The sequence below is a fragment of the Syngnathus acus genome, chromosome 2 (genome assembly GCF_901709675.1).
Source record: "Syngnathus acus chromosome 2, fSynAcu1.2, whole genome shotgun sequence".
Lineage (NCBI taxonomy): Eukaryota > Metazoa > Chordata > Actinopteri > Syngnathiformes > Syngnathidae > Syngnathus > Syngnathus acus.
This window is the reverse complement of record NC_051088.1, coordinates 17,210,029-17,223,743: the sequence shown is the minus strand read 5'-3', so window position 1 is coordinate 17,223,743 and position 13,715 is coordinate 17,210,029. Positions and strand designations below refer to the sequence as shown.

The 13,715-nt window shown below is 41.2% G+C and overlaps 1 protein-coding gene and 7 non-coding genes across 9 annotated transcripts; 1 reads left to right on the top strand and 7 right to left on the bottom strand.

Annotated features, from left to right (window-relative positions):
* Positions 1 to 1,195: 1,195 nt before the first annotated feature.
* Positions 1,196 to 1,267, bottom strand: trnae-cuc. The gene has a single exon. It is a non-coding gene; the product is annotated as a tRNA-Glu (tRNA).
* A 251-nt stretch (positions 1,268 to 1,518) lies between these two features.
* trnae-cuc lies at positions 1,519 to 1,590 on the bottom strand. The gene has a single exon. It is a non-coding gene; the product is annotated as a tRNA-Glu (tRNA).
* Positions 1,591 to 1,841: 251 nt separating this feature from the next.
* On the bottom strand, positions 1,842 to 1,913 carry trnae-cuc. Its single transcript has one exon. It is a non-coding gene; the product is annotated as a tRNA-Glu (tRNA).
* A 251-nt stretch (positions 1,914 to 2,164) lies between these two features.
* Positions 2,165 to 2,236, bottom strand: trnae-cuc. Its single transcript has one exon. It is a non-coding gene; the product is annotated as a tRNA-Glu (tRNA).
* Positions 2,237 to 3,006: 770 nt separating this feature from the next.
* On the bottom strand, positions 3,007 to 3,078 carry trnae-cuc. The gene has a single exon. It is a non-coding gene; the product is annotated as a tRNA-Glu (tRNA).
* Positions 3,079 to 3,351: 273 nt separating this feature from the next.
* Positions 3,352 to 3,423, bottom strand: trnae-cuc. The gene has a single exon. It is a non-coding gene; the product is annotated as a tRNA-Glu (tRNA).
* A 410-nt stretch (positions 3,424 to 3,833) lies between these two features.
* trnae-cuc lies at positions 3,834 to 3,905 on the bottom strand. The gene has a single exon. It is a non-coding gene; the product is annotated as a tRNA-Glu (tRNA).
* A 345-nt stretch (positions 3,906 to 4,250) lies between these two features.
* Positions 4,251 to 7,337, top strand: ppdpfa (pancreatic progenitor cell differentiation and proliferation factor a). Of its 2 annotated transcripts, none has more exons than XM_037242503.1 (5): positions 4,251 to 4,419; positions 5,690 to 5,791; positions 6,391 to 6,468; positions 6,550 to 6,622; positions 6,944 to 7,337. In XM_037242503.1, exons 2-5 carry the CDS (start codon positions 5,737 to 5,739, stop codon positions 7,098 to 7,100), a joined length of 363 nt encoding a protein of 120 aa, XP_037098398.1. In that variant the 5' UTR covers positions 4,251 to 4,419; positions 5,690 to 5,736; the 3' UTR covers positions 7,101 to 7,337. The 2 variants fall into 2 exon arrangements, with proteins under 2 accessions (XP_037098398.1, XP_037098407.1); XM_037242512.1 differs by having other exon boundaries at positions 4,269 to 4,419; positions 6,550 to 6,626.
* The last annotated feature ends 6,378 nt before the right edge of the window (positions 7,338 to 13,715 follow it).

The following is a 13,715-nucleotide window of genomic DNA, read 5'->3' as shown; positions in this document are numbered from 1 at the left end:
ATTTTCAAGTGTACTTAACAACAGGCCACTTTATTAGGGAAATATCATGGTCATAGGTGTCAAACTCTAGTCTTCGGGGCCGCATTCAAACATGTTTTCCAAGATTCCCTCGTTAAGTGCACCTGCGTGAAAAGTTTTTGGTCATTTTCACGTTCTGCAGGAGCTAAAACTTTTCACGCAGGTGCACTTAACGAGGGAATCACACGGACACTCCATTAGGTACACCGCCATTTTCAAGTGTACCTAATAACAGAACACCTGTGACCTTTGACCATAATATTTCCCTAATAAAGTAGCCTGTTATTAGGTACACTTGAAAATGGCGGTGTACCTAATGGAGTGTCCGTGTGATTCCCTCGTTAAGTGCACCTGCGTGAAAAGTTTTAGCTCCTGTAGAACGTGAAAATGACCAAAAACTTTTCACGCAGGTGCACTTAACGAGGGACTCTTGGCAATCATGTTGGAATGCGGCCCCAAGGACTAAAGCTTGACACCTGTGACCTTTGACCATGATATTTCCCTAATAAAGTGGCCTGTTATTAGGTACACTTGAAAATGGCGGTGTACCTAATGGAGTGTCCGTGTGATTCCCTCGTTAAGTGCACCTGCGTGAAAAGTTTTAGCTCCTGCAGAACGTGAAAATGACCAAAAACTTTTCACGCAGGTGCAATTAACGAGGGAATCTTGGAAAACGTTTGAATGCGGCCCCGAGGACTAGAGCTTGACACCTGTGACCTTTGACCATGATATTTCCCTAATAAAGTGGCCTGTTATTAGGTACACTTGAAAATGGCGGCGTACCTAATGGAGTGTCCGTGTGATTCCCTCGTTAAGTGCACCTGCGTGAAAAGTTTTAGCTCCTGCAGAACGTGAAAATGACCAAAAACTTTTCACGCAGGTGCACTTAACGAGGGAATCTTGGAAAACATGTTTGAATGCGGCCCCGAAGACTAGCGTTTGACACCTATGACCATGATATTTCCCTAATAAAGTGGCCTGTTGTTAAGTACACTTGAAAATGGCGGTGTACCTAATGGAGTGTCCAAGTGACGTCACAGATCAATATTGTGAGAGCACCGAATCCTAACCACTCGACCACCAGGAACATGAAGTTCAGGACCTATCACAATAGTGCCAATGTTCAGCCCAGTTTGGGGGCATCAAATTTGAGATCAATTTATCATAAGGAAATTGATTCCCTGACGGGGAATCGAACCCGGGCCGCGGCGGTGAGAGCACCGAATCCTAACCACTAGACCATCAGGGACATGAAGTTGGGAATCTACCATAATAGTGCCAATGTTCAGCCCAGTTTGGGGGCATCAAATTAGACGTCTATTTTTCGTAAGGAAAATGATTTCCGTACCGGGAATCGAACCCGGGTCACGGTGGCGAAAGCACCGAATCCTAACCACTAAACAACCAGGGACATGGAGTTCAGACCTATCACAATAGTGCCAATGTTCAGCCCAGTTTGGGGGCATCAAATTTGAGATCAATTTATCATAAGGAAATTGATTCCCTGACCGGGAATCGAACCCGAGCCGCGGCGGTGAGAGCGCCGAATCCTAACCACTAGACCATCAGGGACATGAAGTTAGGGATCTATCATAATAGTGCCAATGTTCAGCCCAGTTTGGGGGCATCAAATTAGACGTCTATTTTTCGTAAGGAAAATGATTTCCTTACCGGGAATCGAACCCGGGTCACGGTGGCGAAAGCACTGAATCCTAACCACTAAACAACCAGGTACATGGAGTTCAGACCTATCAGAATAGTGCCAATGTTCAGCCCAGTTTGGGGGCATCAAATTTGAGATCAATTTATCATAAGGAAATTGATTCCCTGACCGGGAATCGAACCCGAGCCGCAGCGGTGAGAGCGCCGAATCCTAACCACTAGACCATCAGGGACATGAAGTTAGGGATCTATCATAATAGTGCCAATGTTCAGCCCAGTTTGGGGGCATCAAATTAGACGTCTATTTTTCGTAAGGAAAATGATGTCCTTACCGGGAATCGAACCCGGGTCACGGTGGCGAAAGCACCGAATCCTAACCACTAAACAACCAGGGACATGGAGTTCAGACCTATCACAATAGTGCCAATGTTCAGCCCAGTTTGGGGGCATCAAATTTGAGATCAATTTATCATAAGGAAACTGATTCCCTGACCGGGAATCGAACCCGAGCCGCGGCGGTGAGAGCGCCGAATCCTAACCACTAGACCATCAGGGACATTAAATTAGGGATCTATCATAATAGTGCCAATGTTTAGCCCAGTCTGGGGGCATCAAATTTGAGATCAATTTATCATAAGAAAATTGATTCCCTGACCGGTAATCGAACCCTAGCCGCGGCGGTGAGAGCACCGAATCCTAACCACTAGACCATCAGGGACACGCAGTTGATGACCTATCATAATGGTGCCAAGGTTTAACCCAGGTTGGGGGCAACAAACAACGTGTATTTTCGATAAGGAAATCGATTCTCTGATCGTGAATCGAACTCGGGCAGCAGCGGCGAGAGCGCCGAATCCTAACCACTAGACCACCGGGGACATGACGTTCAGGACCTATCAGAATAGTGCCAATGCTCAGCCCAGTTTGGGGGCCTCAAATTTGAGATCAATTTATCATAATGAAATTGATTCCCGGTCAAGAAATCGAACCCGGGCCGCGGCGGTGAGAGCGTCGAATCCTAACCACTAGACCACCAAGGAAGTGATGAACTTGTGGTTCTATTATAATAGTGCCAATGGTCAGCCGAGTTTGGGGGCATCAAATTTGACGTCTATTTTTCATAATGAAATTGATTCCCTGACTGGGAATCGAACCCGGGTCACGGTGGCGAGCGCGCCTAATCCTAACCACTAGATCACCAGGGACCTGAAGGTCAAGACCTATCACAATAGTGCTAATGTTCAGCCCAGTTTGGGGGCATCAAACATGACGTCTCTTTTCCATAAGGAAATCGATTCTGACGTCTCTTTTCCATAAGGAAATCGATTCCCTGACCGGGAATCGAACCCAGGTAGCGGCGGTGAGAGCGCCGAATCCTAACCACTAGACCATCAAGGACATGATGTTAAAGACATGTCATAATAGTGCCATTGTTCAGCCCAGTTTGGGGGCATCAAACTTCACATCTATTTTCCATAAGGAAATCGATTCCCGGTCAGGGAGTGTCTAATGGAGTGTCCAAGTGACGTCACAGATCAATATTGTGAAAGCACCGAATCCTAACCACTCGACCACCAGGAACATGAAGTTCAGGACCTATCACAATAGTGCCAATGTTCAGACCAGTTTGGGGGCATCAAATTTGAGATCAATTTATCATAAGCAAATTGATTCCCTGACCGGGAATCGAACCCGAGCCGCAGCGGTGAGAGCGCTGAATCCTAACCACTAGACCACCAGGGACATTGAGTTAGGGGTCTATCATGTTAGTGCCAATGTTTAGCCCAGTTTGTGGGCATTGAAAAGTCTATTTTTCATAAGGAAATTACTTCCCTGAAAGGGATTCGAACCCAAGCCGCGACGGTGAGAGCGCCGAATCCTGACAACTAGACCACCAGGGAAGTTATGGCATTGAGGCCCTATCATAATATTGCCAATGTTCAGCCCAGTTTGGGGGCATCAAACGCCGTCTATTTTTCATAAGGAAATGTATTGACTGACCGGGAATCGAACCCTGGCCGGAGCGGGGAGAGCGCCAAATTCTGACCACTAGACCATCAGGGAAGGCATGAAGTTAATGGCCTATTATAATAGTATCAATGATCATCCCAGTATTAAAACAAATTTAACGTCCATTTTTCAAAAAATAGTCGTTCCCTGACCGGGAATCGAACCCGGGCCGCGGCGGTGAGAGCGCCGAATCCTAACCACTAGACCACCAGGGAAGCCATGTCGAAACGCCAGTACTTGTATTATTTATTGGTTGTATCAGTCTATTTTTAGAGATGTAAGCAAGTGTAATTTCAGAGCGATATTTTACTGTCCACAGACTTTGTTGCCAAACGCGGCTTCTTTCCGTCCAATAACGTCACCATGTTGGGAGTCGCTGAGGGGTACTCTTGCCTGTCTTGTGTGCCGATACCGTCAGTTCGATTCCCGCATATGACTGTGTCTATGTGCGTGACAAAAAAAACCGTCACCATGTTCCCCACTCGAGCTCGATGATCACGTTCCACTGCACGCCATGCCTCAGTCCCCGCCCATCCGCAGCCTACGTAGGCCCAGGAGCGATTAAAAGCTGTCTCTCCGCCCTTGTCCGCCAGTGCCGTGCAGCGAGTGACCGAGCGTGGCCAACACCACATTTGTCCATCCACAAATGGGTTGTTCGAACCATTAAGAAGCTTCTTGTGCCATCCGAACCTTCCACCACCAACAACAGCATTCCAATCTCAACAGAAGGTAAGCCTCCACAAACAACGACTCCACTGTTGTTTACGAAAACTGAGACGTTACAGTGAAGGGAATTCAGAAACGGAGTTCTGACCTCAATCGGTGGAACATACGAAAAAATTTTTCATTTGGGCTTTCATTATCACTCCCGGCAGTAATTTGGATGTCTGGCTAAGGAAATGGTGTGCATTTTTTTTTCCTAAAACAATACACGACGTCCATAAACTCGCAAAATAACAACCTACATCTCGATAGTATGTAAATAAAATAAAAATGATTCCTTACACTAACAGGCTTTTAAGAGTTGCTTTTTCGCTAATTTTCCATACTTAGATCGAATTTAATGAATGTATCTGCCTGACGTAATCGTTTCAAGAGGAGGTGGGCTCCATTTGTTTACCCAACTGTCCGTGCGGAGCCATGGCCACCAATGTCGTATTTCGTGCGCATGTTATGTGCATTTTGTGGCTCCAAATATATACACATATGGTGTTGTTATTGATGAATGCCCCAATTTGGGCAGCTGTCTTGTTTGTGTCTGGTGGCCAGTACAGCATGTTCTCACCTGCTCCATGAAATCCCACAAAGCCATCTGCTTCTCATATCCAGTTAAGCCGCATTGCCTTCATCAGCTCATTAAGACTCCAAGCTGGCCTTCAAGTAAAAATACTGCTGTACATTTATGTTTTTTTGGAAAGAAATACACAGAAAACCCTTAAAAATATTACTTTGTAGGTATAAGAATATCCATTTAGGCATCAATATAACAACAGACATCATCTTGATCCTTTTTTCTCATCTCACTCGAATGGGGCCTTATCGTAACTGTTTGTGTGACTTTGCTTGTTATAGCTTGAAAATACTTTTTTTGTTGTGCCAGTTACTACCGTAATCCGCGTTTTGAAACCTAGTCAATGTCATTTAATCCATAACCCATCTCGCAGTTGGCATCGTGCCACACGTGCTAGAGGAGGGAGGAAACCAGATTCCCAAAAGCAGCTGTTTCATATACATAAATACCTTATATCTATATTTATATACACATATATGAACGTGCACTGAAATCCAGTGCACGGTGCCCTTACAAAAGATTCAACATGTTTATGATGAAATGAAAAGTAGGGAAACCTGTTCCCCTTGTACTGTGCAATTAAAATCTTATTTCGCTGAGTTAATAGATTGATAGCAATTGAAGAGTTTCTTATTTACAGTGTCCACCTGGAAGCAACTTGGGATTCATAGTCTTGCCCAGACTTATCTTTTCCTGTCTTGCCTTCAGGTTCCCCTGCTTTTTACCCAGCTTGTTTTCCCCATTTGAAGTTGAAGATGGCAGCAATTCCATCAAGCGGCTCCCTCATCGCCACCCATGATTACTACAGAAGTAAGTCACGTCTTCAGGAATACGACACACCTAAAACCTAGACTGCTATCCAAAACATTTGTACTGAAACTGCCTATAATTATTGCTCAAAGCTTGTGTCTCAGTCGAGATGTATCAATTCTATATACTTCCTTGACATCAATTATTACTTTCCTATTAGCCAGGACTTTGACATCATCCGGTGACATTTTAGAAAGAGAACAAAAACCATGAGCAGGGGTTTTTCAGCAAATGGGTTCACAGGGAGAAAAACTGGAAAAAAAAATGCAAATACTAATCAATCAATCAATAATCAGTCGCTGCACTTTTAAGAATCAATTGTTTAAAAAAAAAAAAAATGTTCAACTGAAAATTGCCCAAATCCTTGAATATCATCCTCTCCTTGGGTATTATTTATTTAAATATATTCAATTGACATTCCCGTGAGGCAAGGATAATCTTGGCAATTAGAAATACTGTAAATTGAGACTGCAAGTAGTGTAGCTAAGCCAAATTTGTGAAGTGGGTAGGTTCGCAGCTCTGGGTGCAATATAATGATTTAAAAAATGGTATCAGCAACCCAACACTAGGTGAGGTTTCACACTATTTGTGTTGTACAGGGCGCATCGGGTCTACCTCCAGCAGCAGCTCGTGTAGCAGCGCCGAGTTCTCGGGAGAGGTCATCCCACACCACCCTGGTATGTAGCACCAAGACCCACGTCGGGTTTCTCTAGTTGTTTTTGCAGACTTCCTGTAAGTGTTGCATGTGCTCCCCGCAGGACTTCCAAGACAAGACTCTGGCCACTGGTGGACCTCGTTTTTCTTTGCGAAACCTGGAGCCGAACCCCAAAAGTAAGTAATTGAGCAAACCTGAGACAAAACGAAAGCGTCTCAAAATCAAAGGGGCTGATACTCAGCCGTATGTTCAAATAATAACTCCAGGTTCAGAGCAACTGAAAATTCTCTTGAATCGGTTGACCGAGATTCTATCATGTGCAACCGATGTGATTTTTATTTAGCATACCTAATGCAGAGAACCTTTCAAATACAGCAATCTCAACTCTTTCACAGCAACAGTGTGAGATTTGTTTGTCGGCTTAACACCCAATTTGGGATCTGGGTCATTTTCTTTTTGTACTTGCGCTCATCTGCTGCTGCTTTGTTTGTTTTCAGAAACGGAAGCTACACAGTGGCTAACGGTCAGGTGACCTGCATCGCCAGGGAAATGCTTCTCAAGCGACAGCTCAGCGAAAGCGCCGACGCGGGCAAGTTTGAGGCCTCGACCCCGCCTCCGCCAGCCTCTTCACCGCCCTCCTCACAGTCCTCCTAGGGGCCCTCGCCCTCATCTTCATCTACCGCCTACGGCTACCTCACTGCCAACTTGCCATCATGGTCCAGATGGAGATGGTGGCGGTGAAGATAACTCACATTTTCAGGAAATAGCCTTTTTGTTTTTGCCTGTATAGTTTTTATTTGTACTACGACCAAAAAAGAAAAAAAAGATTTTTCATCTATTTCTCCTTGTGTAATAACCATTGCTGATGAAAATAAAAAGATATAACTACAAGTTTGCTGCCTGTACTGTATTTTTTGGAGCCTGCATCTGAAACCTTGAGCACTTGTTGCATAACAGCAGGCCTTGTGTGGTTTGGCTACATTGGTTGGTCCCAATCCATTGTGCCTACATAACACGCCACCTCATCACAAATGTGGGTCAGAGAGCACATCAGCCGCGCCTCAAGACGTTTGTGGGTCATATGGAAGTACTTTTTACAGTCGTCAGGAATCACTTGACACGCATTTTTCTTCTTAACATAACTAATCATTGGTATTCATATTTGGTTGTCTTTGTTATACAATAACAATGAAAGTTCCCACAAACTAAAAATGCATTCTAAAAGCAAAGTACCTGTAAACAGAAGAAAATTATTCAAGTGAATTGATGCAGTTAACATATCATTTGAGTAAGGGGTCAAAAACAATGTAACGTGTCAGCTGTTACAAACAGTTCTCGCTAATCGTATAACAGATAAGCTTATTTCAGGCTGCTCACAAGTTCACAGGTAACAAAGTGCAATCAATCAACTGGCGTTTGCTCACAACAAGTTCACAGGTAACAAAATGCAATCAATTAACTGGCGGTTGAAAAAGGTTACTTCATCTGTTCTGTTGTATTTACTGTTTTAAATTTCATTAATTTTTTTTCAGTTCTTGGGCTGTTTACTGTAATTATCGTTTCGCTGCACAGTAGAAATCTGTCGTAAACTCAGGATATTCTATTAAATGTATTAATTCACGTGCAAGCTTTAATTTGGAAAATGTTTTTTGACCTGAATGCATCAGAAACCTTTTTACTTGGAGTACACGTATTTGTATTTGGTACGCCTTTGTACAATAAGGAATATCTCAAATAGTGGATTTTTCACAAAAGAGATCGGCAGCTAGTAGATTGAAGAATATTTTGTGCGATTGTTGAATTTTACTGTTAACTTTTGTCTATGCAGTTTCATCTGTGTTCACTCTCCTTTTATTATCATTATTTGTTTTAGTAAAGTACTCTGAGAAGCACTTGCATGTGTGTTTACTGTCTAAACGTAATCTTAACCAGGGTCTTTGATCGGTTCTGAAATTTGAAATTATCATAAATAAATAATAACTTTGAGAGTTTGCAATTGTTTTTTGCTACCGTTTTACAGAAAGTTGAACAATAATTAAACAAACTAATACTTGATTTGTGATTTCAGAACTACTAATCGATTTATTTGTATGTATGTGTTATATGTCATAATACGATGCGAAAATAACATTTTTGTTTTGGTTTCACCGTCATAATTTCTCTCAGAGGGAAGCCAAGACTACAAAGTGGCCTGCATCACAAATGAGTTCAACACCCATGTAGTAAATTTCATTTTAGCAGAGCAAAAATACACACATGTGCCACACAGTATCTTTTTCCACTAACAACTCAAGCTAAACTCCTTCTCGACATACAAATATTTGAAAAGAGTCCAGATGTATCATTTTATACTTCTACTTCTTCTACTAAACTGTCTCTTGAGTAGTCTTGCATAAAAGGTAGAGTGAGGGGGAAAAAAACTCTCTCAAGTGAATTTGCAAATAGCAAACTAGTAGTTCGGTTCACTGTACATATATTTTCTGAGGCTATTTTAAAACTATATATATTGTCTTTATCATTCTTCACTTCTATAAAAGTAGGTCATGAGTAAGCAAAAATAGCAGACTGCAAGTCCAAGGATGACAACAGTTGAGAACTGCTGCTATAGAGATGCTTCACGAAACCTATATTCTTGGTTCATGCTTTTGGAATATGAAAGGAAGGCAAAGGAAACCCACAAAGACATTGGAAATTCACACAGCAAAGACAGAGCATAAATTCGAACCCCCAACCTCAGAACTAGTATGAGGCAGAGACACAAAGCAGCGGTCCACCAAGCTGGCTCATACGTCCAAACATTTCTAGGAAAAAAAAGAACTCTGCAAAGCACACTGGACAAAGTCCACTCTCAGTCAGACTGAATGGATGCTGTTTTTGGAAAGTACTGTGGACTCCCACTGTGACAAATGTCGTGTAAAAGTCCAGGTTTATTGTTTATTCGTCCTTCTGCCCCTGCCTAGAAAAAGCTGCTCTATTCCGGGCAGGACTAATCAGACATTTAAAAAAAAAGGACCACGATCCGATCCAAGTAAAAAAACAGTCGAGTGCCAGCGAGGTCAAACGGAATCTCCTGCATCCCAACACAGAGGGAAGAGGAGGCGTGCTCTCAGAGTTTTCTAGGGGAAAGTTCACAAGGCACCACACTATTGGATGACAACAACTTGACTGTTACATTGGGAAACAAAACAGAATTCGACTTCTTCAAAAGTATATTCCTTACGGCAATCTACTCTAACAATATGCAGTTTGGTGGTTAACACCGCTCTTAAATATAGTCAATTGTACTGTACAAAAAAAAGTTTTAACCTGGCTGTATGCATTGCTTCAAGCTTCACAGACATATGTATGATTCTATTTCAATAATTTTAAGGGTTGCACATTATATTTGTATTTCATTCAGTGATTAAAAGTTTTTTTCTTGTGTATCCTTGTTGGGCAAAGTTGTGCTCGATGATATAGAATAGCTGGAACAAATACTTGAAAATCACATAAAATGATAGGCCGGATCAGATCTGGCCCCAGGCCCCGAGTTTGACACCCGTGTCCTTAATGTATATTTTGGGATTGTGGCTTTTTGCTGTACGATTAGAGCAGTTCCAACTAGCAGAGACATTTTTTGTGGGTTTGAACCTATTGGCCAATGAAGATAATTCTGATTCTTTTCTACCATATTAAAGTACTTCACATGTTCACATGTTATCCTGTCGAGCCTAGCATGTCACCAACTGCTTTAAAAGTTAAAAAATGTAAACCTTTTTTTATGTCTTAAACAAACAGAAAGACAATTAGGAGGGAGAGGCTGTCATGATGCACAGAGTACACTTGGATCAGTGTTTTATTTGTTCCTAAACCTGTTCCTAAACCTCTCTCAGCATGCTCCTGAGGAATCTGGGCCAAAGGCAGCTGGTCGGCGGCACAGCCTGCCACGGGGGAAAACAAGGTAACAAGATTCACCCATGGCTATTCCTTATCACAAGCTAGTCACTTATTCACTGACTTTTGATATGCTATATGTTTGTTCTCTCAGGGTTGTCCATTTTTAGCAGTTTTTTAGTCTATTTGATGGGTACCATGAGACAACAACGTGTCCTGCATGACCTCGTGTGCATGTCCACATGTCCTGCACACGCACGCACGCACGCACGCGCACAACACCAGTTGACAGTATCAGCCGGAGGAGTATTTGAAGGTCCTCCAACCTGCAGTTAAATTAGCTTCACCCTGACCCTTTGCATGTAACAGTGCAATGCCTCTGCAGTAATAATAAATCTTTGAGAACGAGAAGTGACACTATGCTGATTCATACATGGTTACATCTACCTAGCTACCGAGCTTGTGATCACTGGCAGCCACAGAGGTCGGAAAAATACTTTTGAGTAAAATTACTCTGGAAAAGCAGAAGTACCAATTAAACACTATATTATTATAATGTTTGTTGTTAAAGGTGAGATGATTATTTGTAAGTATGCAAAGTTGATTCTTTTCGCTAACAATTTTTTTTTAATGCTCACAAATTAAATAGTGCTTTTATTTTTTCAAGTTACTTACCTTTGTAAGTAATTGACTTGTTTACGTGCATACACATTGAATTTTTTTTAAAAAAAGTCATGTACTTAGGTAAAAGTAAAAAAATATGGACTGGGCACTGTACTTAAGTACTAAAGTAAAAATTAAAATTTCTGTCAATTATATACAGTACAATAGCTATATCTACACATAAAATAGCGTTTCTCTTTCATGAAGATATGTACTTGAATTTTTTATTTTTTCAGATAATTAAATGGAGATTTCAGATAATTAATTGGAGAAGTTTTTGTTAATTAATTCAGAATAGTTCAACTCAATTTATAAATGTCAAATTCACTCTATGCTTCCTGGTTCACGACCTCAGCTACTTCTATGTATCAAAACCAGCTCTGACCCAATTCTGATTGCTCTACTTTAACACTGTTGTTGGCAGAACTGTCAGAGTTCTTTTTTCCTGGGACGGAGACGGCTTTCATTTGAAAAAGCCATTTTGATGTGTGGTATCACAGTCCTGATGGAAAACCCAAATTGCGTTTCAAGTTTCCAGCATGCAAAGGCATTGGATTCGAGTTATATAACTTGACCATTTCAGTCAAACAAGTTCCAAGTCCTGAAATTGGCAACGCCAGTCTGAATCGGTCAAGTATTCCGACTGAAGTTGCCAATTTTTTGACTTGGAACTTGTTTGACTGAAATTATGAAAGAGCGTGGTCAAGCAAAGTTTCCAGCAGAAAGGCACAATTACAGCTGACTCAGTCGGTAAATTGTGATGCAACACAAAGAAACTGGCCAAGATGTGACTACACCAATGACACTCTATAGTCAGAGTTGAACTAACAGTGTGCAATACAACTCAACTCAAATAAGTGCAACACCAAAATGAAATAGAAAATAATGGTACTGTGTACAAGACTCTTCATTTAGTCTATTTTTTTTCTGGAGGCGAATTTTGGGAAACTAATTTGTGTGGATGCAAGCACAGAAAGACAGATTATTCAAATTTCCAGGAACTCAGTATTTTAAGTGTATCGATAACATGACCGGGAAAGTAGCTACAAGATGGCGTAAATGCTCCGGCAAACTCTATGCAGTGATCCCTCATGTATTGCTGATATCTGCAGACTCAGCAAGCATTTAAATCAGACAGGTGTAAAAAAAAACAGGAATGGTAAGGAGTTAGGTTGCCAGCCTAGTCATGGAACAAATTAAGCTTGTAATTCATGGTACTGTGGTGATCCATTACGATTACTTCTGGTAGTCTTCCGTTTGTGTTTCCATGATTACGATGCGGACCGTGACAAAAATGAGTTTGACCTGATTTAGCCAGAGGCCACACCAGGATTTTTTTTTGTCTGCATTGTTTGTCATGCATTCAATCTCACTATCACAAGTATCATTCTGTCACCATTTTTTAGTTATTCTGTACTTAATTTGAAGTGAGATGCGTCTGCTCAGGGCGAACCAGTACAATTCAAGTTCCATGGGCCAGAGCTTCTGCTTTTGAAGGCCCTGAGCAATTTAGATTAATATGGCAGCACATGGGGGGGGAAAAAAATCTAACATCTTCATAAACATACTGGAGGTAGTGCAGTATGGTGAAATGTTACAAATGAAGCAAATTGACTGTTGGGAATAAATGAATAAAATTCATAGAACAAATACTTGGGTTGTGAATGTAGGTCAGTGCTTCTGATAGTATCGAGTTCACCAGCAAAGGCCTTGCTGGTATTGACTGAACATCAGTCAAGCAACGGCAGCTGCAGACCTTTCCGGGCCAACATTTACTGAGCCAAAGAATCTGACCCCATTGCCGCTTGAATGTGTCAATCATGTATGAGAAGTAGGTCACTCAATTCAGACGACAGGTCACAAAAGACCTCTACTTATATTTGAACCAAATTTTAAAAGCACCTAAGGTTGTGCCAAAACTATTCCTATGAGTGAAACACTTTGTCTATGCTTGTGCGAATATAATTTACTATATAGTTCAGTGTTGGACAACTTTTATCGAGCAATAGCTACCAAACGTTACTCAAATACACCTTTCTTTACACTTGCATTGATACGTTTGAGAACCATTGATTAAAAGTAAGTGGTTAATTCTATTGCTTGGGACGCAAAAGTGACATTCACAGGAGGTCTTGACCCTTCACCTAATTGAGTCCTAAAAATATCTCGAGCTCCGTGACATAATCCTCCTGCCATTTCTGTAATTTTATTGCCCTCTCGTGGACAAAAATTGCACAATTTGAAAAATGTTCATTGTCCTTTTTTTCCCCCTTTTCCCGAAATACAATTAAAATTTACAGTATAGGCTGAAGAGAAGTTGCACATTTCTTCTTCATATTATATTACATAAGGAGGGAACATCAGTGATGATTCGATTTGAACTAATGTTATTGATTGCAATTATTCGAAATTTAACAAAATAATCGTTGACAACTCAATTTTAAATTCATATTGGTGGATGAGAAAAAAATCAAATGTCGATTTAACCAAATACAAACGTCAATCCAATTTTAATTCATTTGGTATAGCAAAGTGTAGGTATAGTATTCATGAAATTTTTCCCCACTATCAAAATAATTCAAGAAAACTGTTTATTTTTGAAAAAGAATGCTTTGTATCATTTTTGACATGTCCTTTATTTTCGGACTTTATCCAAAGTCCCTATACAAAATGTGTGTCAGGACCTATTTCTCATCTTCATCTGGAAAATAACAATCCAAACATGGATGTTGT

Coding starts and splice junctions, on each gene's coding strand:
- ppdpfa (XM_037242503.1), top strand. CDS start 5,737: ATGGCAGCAATTCCATCAAGCGGCTCCCTCATCGCCACCCATGATTAC. Junction 5,792..6,390: donor CACCCATGATTACTACAGAA/GTAAGTCACGTC, acceptor TGTGTTGTACAG/GGCGCATCGGGTCTACCTCC. Junction 6,623..6,943: donor CCTGGAGCCGAACCCCAAAA/GTAAGTAATTGA, acceptor GTTTGTTTTCAG/AAACGGAAGCTACACAGTGG.